General features: G+C 54.6%; 1 protein-coding gene across 5 annotated transcripts in view; it reads right to left on the reverse strand.

Moving 5' to 3' along the window:
• Positions 1–26: 26 nt before the first annotated feature.
• PIK3CD (phosphatidylinositol-4,5-bisphosphate 3-kinase catalytic subunit delta) overlaps positions 27–17805 on the reverse strand; it is a 47020-nt gene continuing 29241 nt past the window's right edge. For all 5 annotated transcript variants that reach the window (XM_074377473.1, XM_074377469.1, XM_074377471.1 and 2 more), the window contains 22 exons: positions 13091–13261; positions 10956–11184; positions 10653–10882; positions 10088–10267; positions 9592–9741; positions 9059–9148; positions 7788–8009; positions 7058–7154; positions 6832–6962; positions 6336–6386; positions 6094–6261; positions 5882–6003; positions 5575–5718; positions 5348–5447; positions 5032–5210; positions 4830–4942; positions 4574–4652; positions 3863–4030; positions 3184–3307; positions 2840–2985; positions 2481–2613; positions 27–1775 (listed from right to left, as the gene is read on the reverse strand). In XM_074377473.1, the coding sequence (XP_074233574.1) occupies positions 1638–1775; positions 2481–2613; positions 2840–2985; positions 3184–3307; positions 3863–4030; positions 4574–4652; positions 4830–4942; positions 5032–5210; positions 5348–5447; positions 5575–5718; positions 5882–6003; positions 6094–6261; positions 6336–6386; positions 6832–6962; positions 7058–7154; positions 7788–8009; positions 9059–9148; positions 9592–9741; positions 10088–10267; positions 10653–10882; positions 10956–11184; positions 13091–13231 (3135 nt within the window). In that variant the 5' untranslated portion in view covers positions 13232–13261 and the 3' untranslated portion in view covers positions 27–1637. The remainder of the gene's footprint in view (positions 1776–2480; positions 2614–2839; positions 2986–3183; positions 3308–3862; positions 4031–4573; positions 4653–4829; positions 4943–5031; positions 5211–5347; positions 5448–5574; positions 5719–5881; positions 6004–6093; positions 6262–6335; positions 6387–6831; positions 6963–7057; positions 7155–7787; positions 8010–9058; positions 9149–9591; positions 9742–10087; positions 10268–10652; positions 10883–10955; positions 11185–13090; positions 13262–17805) is intronic.

Below are 17805 nucleotides of genomic sequence, written 5' to 3' on the forward strand. Positions count from 1 at the left end.
CCTTGTTTCTTTCTGAGCCAAAAGCCTGACACGCAAAGGCTTTTATTTCTTTTACTCTGTTTTTACCTCTCATTTCAAGGTTTCAGAGTGCTGGTCTCAACCTGCAGCAATTACATTGAACTTGCCTTCCCCATCCATACAGAAACAGCAAATGAGTTAAAAAAAAAAAAGAAAATATTCACTCAAACAAGAAATTGCTGTGAATATGCACTGTGCTGCCCACGCCAGAAAGCACAGACAAGTTTAAATAAATAACAGATAAACATACACTCGGCTTTTCCTATTTCCAGACGGGTGAGGTGTGTTTGATGAATTCAGCACTTGGTGGGGAACCAGAGTGTGGTCTGTGGGGCTGTGCGTGGGGCACGGTTGCTACGCCTGTCAGCCACCTGTAACTGATTGAGAGAGAGCATTGGCACCTGGGCTCTTGGGAGGGCGGCTGCCTCTGACTCTCCTGAACCTCGCAAGGCCTTTGAGACAGAAGCAGTGCAGCCCTGCAGGCCCCAAGTCAGCTGCTAATACATTAAGCTCATCCGTGGGCTTCTAAAAGCCCAGATTCTAAGCCTCATCTCTGGAGTTCGCTTCAAAAGGCTGAGAGAGGCCCGAGAACCTGCATTTCTTGAGTTCCTCAGATGCACCTAAGGCTGAGCCTAAATTATTCAAGCTAAGTACCGTCAGAGGAAAAGATGCCGCCACACCCCTAGCTCTCACGCTGCTGGTACCTGGGTACTGAGAGCAGGTTTTCGGATGTGAGCATCCAGGGAGAGGAGAGCAGGTCCTTCGCTACCTAAAACCTGCTTTAAGAGGAGGTTACACGTCATTGCACAAAGTACTCGCACCTGTTTGCACCTTGATCCACGACCAGGAAGAGCTCGGTCAAGCTCAGGTCTTTTTAATGTGTCTCAAGGACCAGCGAAGGCTATACTTCCTGGAGGCTAGGGCCGTTCTCCCAAGCCACAGAGGTTCAGTAGTTTGGCTAATTTTTTCTTACCCGCAAACAAAATTGCCTTACAGCAGAGATGAGAGAATTCCCGTACCCGAGAGTCACTTTCAAAGTGGAAAGCAAGCGTCCCTGAAGTTGGAGGGGACCCAGGCTTCCTCCAGGAGCTGCCCAGAACTCAGTCAACGGAGAGCACGGAGGTGGAGGGGTGAGCAAGCCTGGGCGCCCTGTCGGGACTGCAGGCACCAGGTAACTGCCAGGTGCCAAGACCTGTGCAGTCCAGCGGGAGCCTGGAAAGAGAAGGCTTCCCCGTGGGAGAAGAGTCTTTGCTGGCTCCAGATCCACCAGCTGGAAGACTTGAGGTTACAAATCCTCGGCAAGATGCAGTCTCGAGGTGCCCAGCTCACAGTGTCTTCTCATCAAAGCCCAGGGCTCTGGCAGGGGCCTCCGGAGGACAGCACCCCTCCCCTGCGTGAAGGATGCATTTCCATTTATGGCTGTTCAGTTCCTGAAACGTTTCAAGTCATAAATAAATAACCAGTGTAAACAAAAGGCAGCCATGTAGGTTATTTACCAAATGGTACAGTTCAGGCTTTAGGCCCTGGAGGATGGCTGAGGACGTCTTGTTCCCAGGACTGACGGTTGGTTTGTCCAGGCCCAGGGCTTGCAGGGGCCAGTGTCCGGCCAGGAGGGGCTGCTATTGTCTGTTATCTTTGGACACGTTGTGGGCCAGCCAGTTCACTTTGGTTTTCCAGCTCTCCCGGAGGGCTTCGTTAAACTTCACTCGGAAGTGCTTCAGAGCCTCCTCCTCTGTTTTTCCCAAGGCCAGAGAATCCTGAGGCAAAATCAGAGCAGTGGGCGACCACACTGGGACCTGGTCCCTGCTCTGCAGGCTCCCCTCCTGCCTCCCTGTACCTCTGCCCACCCTGAGCAGGTAAGAGTTCCTCCTAAGGGAGCTGCGCAAAGGGATTCAGGAGATCTCCACCCAACAGCTCCCCTGGAAGAGGTTGCTATTCTGCTCCCAGGGAGGCCCCCTGACCCATCCTCAAAACAAGAGGCCAACTCGTGCCAGGTGGTCTTGGCCCCAAAGCTCCAGGGTGGACAGGCGGCCTCGCCTTCTCCATCGGAAGCTGGCAGGAGGAGGAAGGGAGGGAGCAGCTTCATCTCATGAACTGGGCACCAAAGAACACCTGGCAGGTGCTGGTAACCCTGCCGCCCTTACTCCCTGCCAGCCTCAGACTGAGAAGACACAGGAAGGAAAAATACTTTTTTAACTGTAGGTGAACCCTATCTAATCCAGCCCTCCCGTACAAGTGGAAACACCAGTCCGTGGAGGACAGCAGGGTGGATCAAGGGAGGTGCCCGCACATCCTCAGCAGAACTGGGGCTCCGGCCAGCTGCTTCCCACCAGACCCGGGGCCCAGGGCCTGTGAGTCTGGAGGGCCCACCACACTCTAGGGGGGAGGAGAGGCTCGGCCATATTGCTCGGAGGCTGGCCTGCCTGGGCTTCTGCCTGGCGCGGCCCTGTCTTGGTGCTTACCTTGAGATACTGGATGTCTTTGGAGCAGCTGAGCTCAGGCAGGCCTGCCGCCCGCATGAGGGCGAAGAGGTGGAGGAAGAGCAGCCCGTGCCGCCGCAGGATGGAGTAGGCCCTCTCACAGTAGCCCCGGAACCTGCAGCGGAGGCCGGGGGGCGGGGCTCAGGATCCTCCCAGCCACCCCTACCCCAAGCCAGCCCATCCTCGCCCCGGAAACAGCTGTGGACACAAAGCCCTCGCTCCCTATAACTGACCCCCGACGCCCTGAGAGGACCCCTAGACCTGCCCACACTGCCTGTCCCTGCACCTTGACTGGGGCCCCCCGCACCAGGGGGGATTTAGGGGGCCTGGGGCACCCTCACCTTTCAAATTTCTCACTATTATTCGTCTTCCCCTGCTGGATCACGTGGACAAAGTCATAGGTGAGGATGAATGGGACTCGCTCACGGTTGATTCCAAACTTGGTCTTGAAATTCCCCAGAAAGTGGCCGAAATCAATGTGGAAAAGCTAAGGGGAGAGAAGGGCAAAGACTGAAATGGAGTCAGAAAGGAGGGCACCCCGGCCCAGAGGAGCCTGGGAAAGCAGAGGAAGCCGGAAGGGCTTGGAGTGGGCTCCGCCCGGCAGTCGTGTGCAGAGCAGAGAGGCCAGCAGGCTGGCGCAGGGTGACAGGCACCCCCCTCATGGCCGCCCCCACCCTGCCCCTACCTGGCCGTTCTCCCGGACCATGATGTTGTCGCTGTGCCGATCACCGATGCCCAGCACGTACGTGGCCACGCAGTAGCCAGCACAGGAGAGGGTGAACTCCTCAATGGCTCGATCCAGGGCCTCCCTGGTGGGAGGGGTTGGAAACCATGGCCACACCGTTCTGCAACTCCTATCAAGGGGTGGGGTCTATGTCCCCCCCGAATCTGGCTTTATAACTTGCTTGGACCAATGGAACGTGGAAGAAGTCATGCTGGGCTCATTCCAGAGCCTGGGCCTTAAGACACCTTGCAGCTCCTGAACCTTCCCTATGGCCGTGGAGGGAAGCTCAGGCTAGAATGAGCGACCACATGGAGAGAGACCCCGTCACACAACCTTCCAGGCCCAGGCACGCTACCAAATGACAGCAGCCACACGAGTGATTCCAGTGGAAGAGCCACCCAGCTGAGCCAGCTCAAGTTGCAGATTGGTGGTTTAGGCCCCTAAATTCAGGGTGGTTGTTACATGGAAATAACTAACTGATACATGGGGGAACAGAAACCTGACCCACTTCCTCACAGTATCTATGGGCTGGTCCTCAGAAGAAGCCACAGAAACTGTCACAGGCCTTCCTCCTTGCCTTTGACTCCCAAACTGTACCTCCTGGAAGGAAGGGCGTGTGTCCCTAGAGCCCCAAACCTACCCAGGGTTCTTGGACTTGAGCCAGTTGAGTAGAGCATCTTTGTTGAAGGCAGCTGTGGCCGCCATGTTGCTCTTGTTCAGCTGGATGTTGGCGATGGTGTCCGAGTGAAGAACGACCTCGATGAGGCCTGTGCGGTCCCCGGTGGAGAGGCAGCCATAGGGGGTCATCCTAGCAGGTGGGAGGAAAGGCAGGCAGACACAGTGGTCAAGGGCTGTCCCTTTGGCTGCTTGGCCCTGAGAAGCATAACTCAAAAAAGCCACAGGAGATGCTACTCAAGTTGCTGAAAAAGAGGAGACAGGCCTGGGGAGGAGCCCTTGACCCTCCGGGGCTTCAAGGAAGTTTCCTTGGAGAGGTTGCACCAGCACCCAAGATGCAGAGAAGAAAAGTCAGCACCTTGGCTGAGCTCACTATTTGCTGAGAGATAAAAATCCAGGTGGCCTGGATGAAGATGGGGCTGGAAGCCAGGGATGCTTAGGTCAAAGGAAACAATGGAGCAAGATGGGTACTAAGGGCCAGGGCTGGCCTCCTCCACCCTCATTCTGGGGCCCTATCACCTCCCTGGCCCCGAGTTTAAACTGGTCCCTGGTCTTCTTAGAGCAGCCAGTCTTCTCCAGCTGAGGTGGAAATGTCAGCTTTGACTGGGGACCCCTCCAAAGGGACAGGATCCTAAGCCTGGTGCAGGCATGAGTGGATGACAGGAGGGCCTCTCACCTCAGGTCCAACCCCTCCTGCTTCCACAGAATGTCCATGAGCTGGATCATCTGCAGGGTCAGCATGTCCTGGCGGAGGTCTGTGCAGCCGGCCCCCGGGAGGAGAAACACGAGTTTCTGGTGGGTTCTCCAATCCCAGCCATGCCCAGGCTCCAAAGTCCCGGGACTCTGTCTTTTCCTCAGCTGGCCCTCCAGGAGTGCCCCCTCCCAGGCCCCCCCGAGGGCAGTATGGGGAGGCCAGGGCCCAGCCTGCTCACCATCCCCGTTCTTGAAGATGATGCCCACGCTGCCGTCACTGCCGGCCTCCTCGTTGCTGTACATGACCCACAGGGGCTTCATCTTGGAGTCCATGAAGGTGCACTGCTCCACGCTGCTGGGGCAGGGCGCGGTCAGCGGCGGGCCCTCTGCGGGGCCTCTGGGGGGCGGGGGGAGGGGCCCTGGCTGGGGCCCGGGGCTCACCAGACTTCAGCCAGCAGGGTGCTGGGGTCGAGCGGGGACTGCAGGTGGGAGAGGGCCTCCAGGTAGGTCTCCTGGCGCATGCACATGTGCATCAGCTCCTTGGTCTGCGGCTTGGGCGTCTTCTGGGAGCTCACTTTGACAAAGTCGTTCAGGGCCTTCAGTTTGCTCAGAGCTTCCCCCTGGCCCGGAGGATGGGAAGGCAGTGTGGGCAGGCCGGGAGGGGCAGGCTCCGAACCTCGGTTCTACCAGGGTCGGGGCGACTTGGCCAGAAAGTAGAGCCCAGCGTGGGGTGAGAGTGCAGGGCCCCGAGCCTCACCTGCTTCATCAGCACCTTCATGTGGTGGGTGCTGCCCCGGCAGTAGGCCTCCATGATGAGGCCGAAGCGCAGGGCCACAGACGGCACGTGCATCTCGGAGCTGGAGGGAGGAGGAGGAGGGGCTGAGCCTCACCTGGCAGGGCCACACAGCCCCTCCCAGCCTGGCCCGCCAGGCCAGCAGGCAAGAGGCCCCTCTTCCCCACGGCCTTCCAGGCGAGTCCAGCTACCGGAGGTGCCAGAAGAGGAAGTGGCCGATCTTGCGGTTGGCCAGGGCCCGGTCCAGCAGGAACTTGGTCAGCTCGCAGTCGAGGTAGGACTCGTACTTGAGCACCTGCACCAGCTGCAGCAGGTACTGGAAAAGCTCGTCGTCCCTGCAGACAAGGGAGGCCGGCTAGGGCCCGGAGCCTGACGGCTTGGGAAAGGGTCTGCAGCTGGGGAGGGGTCAGGGCAGGCGCAGGAGGCCCCATCCAGCACCCAGTCCTACACGCTGGGGCAAAGCGGCCCTCTGAGGAGCAGGGAGCCCGCAGGACTCACGTCAGTTTCCGCAGGGACTTGATGGCGAAGGAGCCCACGTGGCGGTCGGGGAAGCTGAAGTCCAGCAGCTCCAGGGCACTCAGGACAGGCAGCTCAGGCCAGGAGCACAGCAGGTAGAGCATCTGGGGGGAGCCGGTGGTCAGGGCGGGGGCCGCAGGTGGTGGTCTGGCTCCAGGCCCGGCCCCCTCCCCGGCCCTGCCCCCACCGCCCACCTGGGCCACGTCCTCATGTTTGTTCCACTTGGTGACCAGCAGCAGCCGGGCCAGCGCCTCGGGGAAGTGCTCCTGGATCTCGTGCCGCATCTTCCACACCAGGTCCTTCTCGTGCTCATACAGCTCCCCGGATCCCCGCCGCTCCAGGATTTCCCGCAGCTGCAGCTGCTGGAGGATGCAGGCGGGGAGGCGTGAGCGCTGCAGCCAGGACCACAGCCCACCGCCCACGGCCCCCAGCTCACCTCCTCCTCCGTGAAGCGCCCATGCTCCCCGTGCCGCCCCAGCTCCAGGATCTGCAACAGCGGCCCTGCTATCAGCGGCGCCCCTGGGGCCCTGGGCCAGCCTGGCAGGGCCCCCAGGGCGATGTCAACGCCTCAGCGCTGCCTTTGTGGGCCAATGACTCTCAGTGGTGGAGATCGTCCCGCCCGCTGCAGGGTCTTTAGCAGCACCCCTGGCCTCCACCCACGAGACGCCAGGAGCATCTCTCCCACTAGTTGTGACCCACAAAGTTGTCCTTGGACATTGTCAAGTCCCCTGGGGGACAAAGAGGCCCCTGGTTGAGAACCACTGCTCTAGGACACACGAGAACTACAGAGAGTCAAGGTGTGTGGGGGACCCAGCCTCCAGCCTCACGGGGTGTGGGGACCAAGTCCTGGGGAGCCTTAGAGGCAGGGTCAGGAAAGTTAATCTTTAGCCCTGAGGTTTCTAGGCAGGGTAGGTCCTGGACCCCTCACTGACCTTGTCCAGGGCAGGGTAGTACACAGGGTGGGGGGCCACCTCAGGGAGAAAGATGACCAGAGCGGCTGCACTCTCAGTGTTGGGATTACTCCGCACAGTTCCCGAGGGGTTCAGCAGCTCCCCTTTCTCATCTGGATACAGGGCCAGATGGAGTTACAAGGGGAATGCCACCAGGTCTGGGAGCCGCCCCCCCCACCCCACACCTGCCCTTCTGGCCTGGGCCCACCTGGGACGGAGGGCCACATGTAGAGGCGGCACTCGCCGGTCTTGAGCTGGTCCTTGTAGTCAAACAACATGAGGTTGGCCCACGCGATGGGGCAGTCCTGGGAAAGGAGTCCAGCTGCTGAAAAGCCTCCATTTGCTCACCTGCAGGATGGGCCCAGCCAGGCCCAGACTCCCTGCGAGGCAGCCAGCAGGGTCAGCTACCCCTTGGCTCCCTTCTGCTCCGGGATGCATCTCACTCTTGGCTTCTTGAGAAAGCCCCAAACAAACCACATCAGCCCCAGAGATCTGGCCTGGCCCAGCTACCAGTGAGTCAGCATGGCTTGGTGGCCAGTCACATCCTGGGCCCAGTGACTCAGTGCTCGACCACCACTCCATGCCCGGCCGGCTGCTGTCTCAGGCCACCTTGCTCCCTGGGAGTACACTGCATTTGTCCTTTCACCCCAGGGGGCTGCCTCCAGGTTCCCACGAGGACCGAAGTCCCAGGCCCAGATATTCTGAGACCCCTGCTCATGAGCCCAGGGACCCAGCACCATCACACAGCAGGGGTGGTGGCCAGGGTGGGAGGGGTGGGGAGTCTGGGTCCAGAGGCCCTCTAGACCCCATCCCCAGGCTGCTGGGATGCTGGGAGCAGGGCGAGCAGCGGCCCCAGAGCTGCAGGACTGGACTGGACCCAGCAGGGAGTCCACTGGTTCTCTGAGGCCTGGCCCAGCCTCCCGACCAGCCCCACCTACCGCCTTCTTGGACTTCTTCTTGGTAGAGCGCGCCTTCTTGGCCTTCTCAATCACGGCATAAAGTGCAAAGCAGAGGCGGGCCATGCGCGGCAGGTCGCACACATTGATGTCGAACTCCAGCCGCTGCTTCCATACGGGTTCTGAGCACACGCTCACCTCTGAGCTGGACACCGTCTTGCACAGTGTCTCGTTGCCATGGAAGAGCCCGGCCTGCACCACCAGCTGGGGAAGGCATGGGCACGGGTGACAGGGGGCTGAGGCCCAGCCTCCCTTTCCCTCCCACCTAAGGCTCGAGTCTCCTCCTGAAATGTGGGTCTGAACCCCACTCCCCACATGGAAGAAAGGGGTCTGGAAGAGGGATGGCTGGCTGCCTGAGCAGGATGAGTGGCTCTGGGCGACAGGGAAGGTGTCCTGGGCTATGCTCCCCATCAGCTCGGCAGGATTCTGGGGCATGTTGCCTCCCTGCTCTGGGTGTTGGTTTCCCCATCAGGGTTTGGAAACTCCAGGGGCCCTTCTAGCTCAAGCACCCAGGGGTTCCCACACTGCTCAGAATCATACAAAGGATTCTGTGGAAGGGGTTTAATGCTGCCCGCACATGCTGCCCTGCCTCCTCCAAATCCACCCTCATCGCCCAGTCAGAAAGCTGCCTCCATCCAACCCTCCATGATTCGTTCACGGAAACCCAGACCTGCCCTGCTTGGGAAATTACCCCAGTGAGTAAGTGCTCCAGAAAGAGCTTTGATCTCTATGGACCCAGGTTTTCCGTCCTGCAAATGGGACGAGAAAACCTGCATCTCGCAGGCCGTCCTAAGGACTAAGGAGGTGGGCTTGTGAACGACCCAGAAGTGGCCTTGGCCCCAGGATCGAGGTCTGGGCTGCATATACCCCGCCGCACCCCAGTGCCCCCTCGGAGCCCCAAGGCCCCTGGCCAGTGGGAGCAGCTCCTCCTCTGTGCCTGTCACCTCCTAGACTCTGTGGTTCCCACATCCCTGGGCTGGGCCTGGCCCCACAAACAACACTAAAGTCAATACCCAGAATTCGCTGGGCCCGGTTTCTCCGAATCGGCACCTCTGGCTGGCCAGCCTGCTCCCCTCCCCCCTTCCTGTTTTGAAGCAGCTCACAATCACCCCAGGCAGGGATGCCGGGTAATGTGGTCAGGTGGCTTTTGTGTAAACCCCCCTTCTTCCTCCACCACCCCTCCAGGTCACAGCCACCGTGTTTGTGCAGAAAACACACGATCCCTATGCCCTTCCCGGCCCAGGAGCCCCTACCTTCATCCGCTCATCTGCATTCACTTTGCTGCCCTGGATCAGCTCGATGCAGAAAGGCTGCTCCAGGGACCACAGAGACACTGAGGAAGGCTGGGCGGGGTGGAGGCAAGAAGCCAGCTGTTAGAGCAGAGGAATTCAGAGGAGGGCACGCCTCGGCCACTGACAAGGCTGGTGGCCACTTGGGTGGGGGTGGGGTGGGAGTGTTTCAGGTTTACGACAGGGCTCAGGTACCTGCACACAACACCATCCTTTACCAGAAAACCTGCCATGCAGGCCCCCCAGGGGCCCCAGGACCCATGGAGTCCTGCCCGCAGTGCAGCAGGCAGGTCCTCGTGAGGAGAGGAGGCCTGAGAGCCAGGACTGGAAGCTGCCCTGGGGAGTTCAGACAGGCCCCCACCCCAGCAGTCCAGTCGCGCTGGCTGCCCAAGCTCCAAGGCCCAAGTCTTAACACAGTGTTGCCCAGTGGGCTCCAGGGTTGGGCAACAGGTGGGAGGGAGAGGTGGAGGGGAGGGTAAGTGCAAGGCGCCGCTCACCTTCTTCATGGGAATGGGGGGCGGCTTGGTGCGCGGTTTTTGGACTTGGGAGGCGGGGTTGCTCTGTTCGTCCCGCATGGCGAGGATGGAGGAGGAGTGCACCATGGTCAGGTGCGGGGTCAGCCCGCTGTGCAGGCAGCTACAGATGTACTGAGATGGGAGGCAGAGTGAGCGGCCGATGGGGCGGCCCCAGCTGTTCCTTGCATGATTGGCTACCCAGGGACCCCCTCCCCTCATCTGACCACTGCCTGTGCCAGGCCTTTTGGGGGCTCTCTTGCTGGCTCTTCCTGTCCCCACACACCTCCCTGTGCTCTTGGGGAGATGCCAGCCCAGCAAGAGGACACTCTCACTGTGACCCCCTGAGATCTGGCTTGTTGGGCTCAAGAGGGGCCAAGGACTGCCTCCCCGCCCTCCCCCCCCCCCCGCCACCCAGGCCCCGGGCCAGGGCTGTGGGGAACCCATGAGCCCAAGGCCCCTCCCAGACCTCAGCCCTCACCTGGAACTGGCAGAGGGGGTAGCTGCCGTACAGGTACTCATGCCTCCCGTTCACTCGCAGCGTGTAGTCCTCAGGCTGCTCCACCAGCGGCTGCCGGAACACTGTGGCCTTCTTCCGGAGGGCGCAGGCCATCAGTGCCAGGGGCACATCCTTGGTGGACACCTGGAAGGTGAAGCTCTCCTAGGGGGAGGAGGGAGGGTCAGGCCTCCTCTCTCGTGGAGAGCCCATGGGGGTCTGGGGCATGGGGGTGCGGTTGCCTAGCTGCACGTAGTAGGTACCCCCTGGCCTCCGGATGTGAGCTCCGTGAGGGCACGTGGCCAACACCAGGAAATATCTGTTGAACAAATGAGTGGACAAATGACCAAAGCCAAAGGTCACTCTGCCTCTCAGATCTTGCCTGGTAGGACACTCAGCCGAGCCCCTCATGTGCACAGATACACTGTAAATACCTGATGTAGTTGGGAGGAGGGTGGACCTGGAAGGCTGGTGGGTGACCGGGAGTCTGGCAGGGGAACCGTCCTCCATGGACACGGCAGCACACAGGCTCGCAGGAGCCACCACTCACCTCACTACCCTCGAACTTGACGTTGACCAGGAGGGCCCGGTTGGGGACGCGCAGGGTGCCTGGCCCCCAGCTCCGTGCTGAAGGCTCCAGCTGCAGCGGGAAGCTGTACTGCAGCCAGGCCTCCCAGCTCAGCTGCTGTCTCCGCACAGCTGCCTCCTCACAGAACTGGCGCATCTTGGCTCGAAAGTCATTCACTTCCGGGTCTTGCAAGGAGTCAAACTCATGGAGGCCTGGTAGGAAGGGGGAGCTGGGTCAGCGTGGGGGTCAGGGGTCAGGGGTCGGGGGCAGGCCCAGTGGAGGTACCTTTGCCAATGAGCAGGCTGATCTGGGAGTTGATGAGCTTCTTCACTCTGTCCCCCTCGCGGGCCACCAGGCGCAGGACGGGCAGGAAGGGCTGGATGTCACACAGCCGCCGCTGCTCGTCCTCCAGCTCCTGCTGCTCTGCGGTCTGGTTGACGCAGGTGAACACATAGGCCTCGGGGTCACTGAGCATGTGGAAGAGCGGCTCATACTGGGCTCGGTGCCACAAAACCTGGAAGGGACAGTCACCGGTCAGCCCCTCTAGCTAAGGCAGGCGGGGCCCCAGGGAGCCGGGAGGTGACTAGAGCTGCATGACCCTGACAGGGAGGCAAAGGCAAGATCCCAGGACTGCTACCCTCTCCATCCATTGAACGTTGACCATTGGGTCACCAGGGGTGTCCATCACTGCTCCTCTGTGAAGGGGGCCAGGTACGCGCTCAAGTCCAGAGCTGAGCGGTGGGTCCTACTCTCTCCCCTGTGGACTGGCCTGAAAAATGGCCTGCTGGACAGGACCTCCTGGCACCCAGTTAGTCATTCTGGGGCTCATCACCCTTATCTTTAAATGTTGGCCACTAATTCAGAAAAGTTTAACACACTGAGGGGGCACAAACACCTCTGTGGCCTGCGTTCAGCTCCTGTTCTGTCAGTGTGTAGCCTCGGGGTGAGGTGTCCCCAGGGATCACTGGGGCGCCATCTAACAGTCAGGCTTTAGTGCAAAGGCGCTCACTGCTGAGTTACAGAGAAGACTGTGGAAAAGGAGAGAACAGCCCTATTTTTCTTCCACGGGGGACAGATAACTGTGGTCCATCAATGCAAAAGGAGAGCACAGGGGGCTGGCCCAGAATCTAAGGACACCTGTAAGAACGAACGGGCACAGAGGGCTGGAGACACAGCACTTAGCAGGACAAAACCCCAAGCTATAGAACAACGGTTGTAATTCAAGCCCATTCCCATAAAAATAATAATAAACGTGTCAATTACTTGGCAAGCTCGGGTTTGCCAAGTTACTGGAAGACAGCCACACCCATCGGCTACAATGGCAGAGCTGAGCAGCCACGACGAGACCAGCAAAGCCTACGCTATTTACTACCTGGTCCCTGGTATAAATAAAAATATGAAGAAATTGAAATCGAACTGGGGTGTGAGGTGAGGCTGCAGGGACCGATGCGTTTTACATTTCTGGGGTGTTGGAATTTTAATAACATGCATATGTGGCTCTGTAGGCAGAAAAACGAGATTGACTTTAAAATGATATTTATATAAAGTTAATAACACGAAAAAGATATGTTATAATGTTATAATGTTAACTCAGAAAAAAATTCATGATCAGAATTATCACAAAAAACACAATATAGGAAAGAAAACAGGAAACAGCCAAAGTGTTAGGCAACTTTTCCTTCTACTTTCTTTTATTTTCCTAAATTTCAATGTGTCCATATTGCTTTTGAAATGAAAAAATTTTTTTTAAGTTTTAAAGAAACATCCAGGAAGGGAAGAGTTAAAAAACAAACAAACAAAACAAAACCAAGGATGGTTCATGACTCCTTTCCTTTTTTTTCTGCTCCCAAGTATAGCTTTTCAAATTCTGGGCGTTGCCCTCTGGCACGACCCATTAAATCCCACAGACAAGCCCTCTGAAAAGTCACAATATCCACCGAATACCACCCAGACGTTTAATCCTTTGACTGAGTAATTGACCCTGAAAATTATTCAACAGAGCCAGAAACCACTTCCAAAGATGACATTTACTAAGAAAACAGTTCTAAAGACAAAAGACCGGTAAGACTCCTAAGTGGTCGTGGATGGGGTGTGGTTCCAAACACGATGGCACAGTCACGGAGAGGATGACAGGCCACCGTGGGAACCAGCACCCTGACGCTTTCACTGGGCTCTCAGGTGTGGGGGGTGGTAAACGTGCCCTGATAAAGGCGCGAGCTGAATTTGGAAAGCCAGAAGGACTCTAGAACTGCAGGTTTTAAAACAATTCTTGGATATCATTTTTATCTTTTAAAATTTGTAACTGAGGATCTCAAATCCGAGAAACCAGGTGTGAGAGTGAGAGAGTCTGTCTGTCTGTCTGTCTCTTTGAATTCCAAGCTCTGAGGACTAGGACTATGATCTTAAGGTCAAGATCATACCTTCTTGATGGTGCTGAGGTTGGCATTTCGGGACACAGGGAAGTTCAGATAGACCCCCGTGGGCAGCAAGAAGTCAACTGCCACGTCCTGATTCTCCTCTTTGGTCCAGAATTCCATGGGGCAGTCAACCCCGGGGGGCATCCTGCTCTTACTTCTCAGATACCAGTCGTCCTGCAAAGGAAGCGAAGGCAAAATGAGGCCCCCAGGTGTGATGGGTGAGTCCTTAAAAGGACCCTTTCGCCGTCAGGATGTCAAGACATTTGCCAGCAGGAGGCTTGGGATGGAGTCCCGGCCAGGGGACTTGTGGCTCCCACTGTCCCAGGTCACCATCTAGGCTGAGCTGCCTCTTATCACAAGTGGGCAGTCTGTCTGCATCCCTCACAGCAGTGCCCCCAGTTCAAGACTCCAACAGACCCAAGTCAAATCTTTTTTTTTTCCCCCTTGGGAACACGCATACGTGGGAGACCAGCCAGCAAAGATGGAAAACGGTAGGATTGCTGGGCAGACAACCCCAGACTTGAGAGGGGCCAAAGGCTGAAGTTCTTCAAAACTTTTGGACCAGAAACCAAATGGCTTAAAAATGGCTTTAGCCATCAAACACGTTGTTGAAATAGCTCAGTGTTACCAAACCCATTCCCTAGTAAGTAGCGAAATGTTACAGATTAGAGTTCTTTGAAGTATCTCGCCCACTCCAGGTTACCACCACCTGGATTCTGCTTGTTTATAGTTTCCATGAATGTTTTTATCCTTTTATTATACTAATATGTAGCCACAAACAATTCCTAACATTTTTTTGCATGCTCTAAGTCTTCTGCAACTTGTTTTGGCCACTCAGCATCTTTAGATGTATCCACACTGATACATGTAGCCCTAGTTCATTCATTTTAACTCTTGAGTGGTACTTCACTGGGTAAATAAACCACAATTTATTTACCCCTCTCTTGTGGAGGAACCTCAAGGTTTGTGTCTACTCATTTACAAATGATGCTACAACGTATATACTCTTGCCTGCACCTCCTTGTGTACAAGTGAGAGTCCTGATGAATGTTGTCCAAGAGAAACATAATGTGAACCACATGTGTAACGTCAAAGTTACCAGTAGACACATTTTTAAGAAAAATATATAGATAAAATTAAGTTAGTAATATATTTTGTTGAACCAAGTATATCCAAACCATGGTTATTTCAATACATTGTCAGTATAGAAAAATTACTAATAAGATCTTTTACAATTTTTGCTATTAACGTGTCAAAATCTGGTGAGTATTTTACACTTAACAGCACATTGCAATTTGGACACTAGGTTTTCATTTAAAATATTTCATCTGCAATGTACATTTCATACAAATTTTACAATTTACACATTATAAAAAAAGCAGGTTCACAGATTCAAGTTGTTCCAAATACACTTAAAAGTTTTCCGATAAACAAATCAAGTAACCACATCTTACATTTAAATGAATTAAAATTAATTACAATTTTTAAAAATTCTGTTCCTCAGTCACACTCTCCACATTTCCAGTGCTCAAGAAACACATGCTGCTGTGGCTGCCGTATTGGACAGCTCTGCTGGAGGGCACACACCAAGACTGGAGCTGCTGGATCACAAGTATAACCTATGACAGGTTTAACCACATCATTAACTTTGCATGTAAAGTGGTAGTAACCCAGTAACAAGGGACTTCATCTCCGTATCTTTGCCAGCACTTGGTATCGTCAAATTTACTCACTTCTATGGGCAAGAGATGCTCTCTCATTTTAATTTGCATTTCTCTGATTATCCATAAAATGTTTATCTTCTGCAAATAGCCTGCTTATAAACTTTGCCCATTTTTCTGTGGGGTTATTTGTCTTTTTCTTACGGGTTTGTAGGGTTTCTTTATAGTCTCTCAATTCAATTCCTTTGTTGACTGAATGAGCTGGAAATGTCCTCTTGTTCAAGTTGTGTTTATGTATCTTTTTGATGAGTAGAAGTTTTGAATGTTGACAGTCAAATCTTTTCCCTTTTTTTGAGGGGGAAGGTTATTAGGTTTATTTATTTATTTAAATGGAGGTCCTGGGGATTGGATTCAGGACCTCGTGTATGCAAAGTGTGCCAAGAGTATACCACTGAGCTATGTCCCCTCTTAAATCTTTTCCTTTATGTTCCATAATTTTTATTTTTTAGACAAATACTTACCTACCCTAAGATCACATCCTCCTGGATTTGAATGACTTTTAAAAACAGTTGAAAGAGGGGAGGGTATAGCTCAAGGGGTAGAGCATATGCTTAGTATGCATAAGGTCCTGGGTTCAATCCCCAGTGCCTTCTCTAAAAATAAATAAATAAATAAATAAACCTAATTACTTACCCCCTACCAAAAAAAAAAAAAAAAACCTAACTAACTAACTAAATGACTCTTAAAAACATATTTTTTAAATAGTTGAAAGGAAATGTTTAGTTTGAGACAAATGTTCTTTTGGTGGCCCTGCCAGCTGGGCCCGGGCCTCACCCTGGGTTAGATGCAGATACTGCTCAGAGCAGTGGGACAGCGTGTCACCCTGCGCCACCATCTTACCACGTTGGGATCCATTTCCCCTGATTGTAAAACCACATCCTACTTTGGGTTCCTCTTTCTGAGAATGGCCAGGCTAAAGGTTTTGTTGTTTTTTTTGTTTTGTTTTGTTTGATTCAAAAAGTGGAGGACAGTCAGGAATCCTGGAAAATCCACTTACAAAGCTTTGGCTGAGCTGGGGAAAATCAAGGGCACCTTTGGCCACTCAGTCCTGAGGCTGAGATGAACGCGTGTGTGGCAGGAGCTCCCCAAGACTCTAGCCAAAGGGGTGAATGGGGCTCCCCTGCCCCTCAGCACTGTGGAAATGAAGCCTTCCACTATGCTCATCCATCTGGGATGCAAGGAAACACTTTGATATTAAAAACTCACTCCTAAAAGGGGAAGATTCAGAATGGTGTGGGCAGGACAGAATCAAATGCCAGATATGGGACAGGAGAAAGCAGGACCTCTTTGCCTCTTTGTGGCCCCAGAACCCAGGATGCAGCTGCTGACAAGCCCCAATTCTCTGTGAAGCCCAGTGTCAGGACTCTCAGGGTGTATGGGACACAGATGATGGCTAATCCAGAGACCAGATGCTCCAAGAATCAGATTGGTACAACCACTTTGGAAAACTGTTTGGCAGTATCTACTAAAGCTGGACACATAAGCCCTATGACCCAGCAGTTAATTCCACTCCTAGGTAGACACTCACCAGAAATGCCAGAACACGTGCACCAGAAGCAGCCTACAAGCTAGAGCATCGCTACTCATAGAAGCCCCTAGATGGGAACTTCCCCAACGTGCGTCAGGAGTAGAATGGGAAAATAAATTGTGGTTTCCTCTCCTGATGGAATGTTATGTAGTAATGAGAGTGAATGATCTACAAACACAACAATACAAATGAATCTCACAAACCAAGCTGAGCGAAAGAAGTCAGGCACAGAGGAGGACATGATCATGATTCCAATTATATGGAGAACAGGGGGAGGGTATAGCTCGGTGGTAGAGCATGTGCCTAGCATGCAGGAGGTCCTGGGTTCAATCCCCAGTACCGTCATTAAAAATAAATAAACAAACTTAATTACCCCCCAGAAAAACAACCAACCAATTATATGAGAACAAGTACCCCAGAACTAATCTATGTTGAGAAGAAGAGCTAGGGGTTCCCCCGGGGAGGGACAGGGCTACAGTTAGCTCTGGGGAAAGGGGGCACAGGGGCTTTTGGGTGCTGGTAACTTTTGTTTTCTTGATCTGGGAGCCAGGGACCTTTCACAAACTCAATCCACCTTTCATCTAAGTGGCTCAGATGGGAGCCACTACTCCTGGCTACTGGAGAGGCCCAAGACCCAGGCCTAGCCAATCAGAGCCCTGAACTTCCCCTGGCAACTGGGACTGGATTGGAAGCAGGGATGGGACCTAGGCCCAGCCAGTCTTTTCTCCGGCTGTGGTGACTCCAGGATGGGCATGTGACTACCAAGTCAATCCAATGGGTTCTGACATCTGGACTTTGGGGCTTTTCTCTGGGGGGAACAGAAGACAGAATTTATACCTAGAGATGCCGGTGACCACCCGCTGCCCTGAGGGCTGGAACCCGAGAAAGGATCGGTGTGGAGGAAAGCAGAGCTCAGCGTGGAGAGTAAAGCAGGGTCCTTGATTCCCTGGATTCAGCCGTGCCTGATGCTACGCTCTACCGCTGGACTTTTCCATTCTGTCAGCCAAAAAATACCCCCTGCCTTTTTTGGGGTTGTTGTTACCTTGGAGAAGTCTGAATTGGATTTTCTGTCACTTACAGCTGCAAGTCTCTATTTCCATAAATAGAGCAGCACAATCCATTTTTGGAAGCTTCTAATGTTTGGAAAGTTCTTCCCTTGGAAACTGGCCACCTCTAAGAGCCAACCCCTGTCCTTTGTGCTGCCATCTTGAGGCACAGGGAGTTGTTATCTGAAGACTCTTCTGCTGGATGGTGGCCCCAGCACCTCTGTTCTCCCTACAATGCAGATTTAGACTCTTTTGCCAAAGTTTGGTATTCCAAGAAAACAAGATGCTCCAGTTGGGGCCTGGCAAATTGACTGTAGAAGAATGTTCTGGACACTAAACTCCTGTTTGTTTGGCCTAGAAGTGTATCAGGCTTCCCCCCACCCCACCCCCGCCAGAAAGTTCTTTGGTGGCCACATCACCTGG

This window comes from Camelus bactrianus, chromosome 13 (assembly GCF_048773025.1).
Source record: "Camelus bactrianus isolate YW-2024 breed Bactrian camel chromosome 13, ASM4877302v1, whole genome shotgun sequence".
In the NCBI taxonomy this organism is placed as follows: Eukaryota; Metazoa; Chordata; class Mammalia; order Artiodactyla; family Camelidae; genus Camelus; species Camelus bactrianus.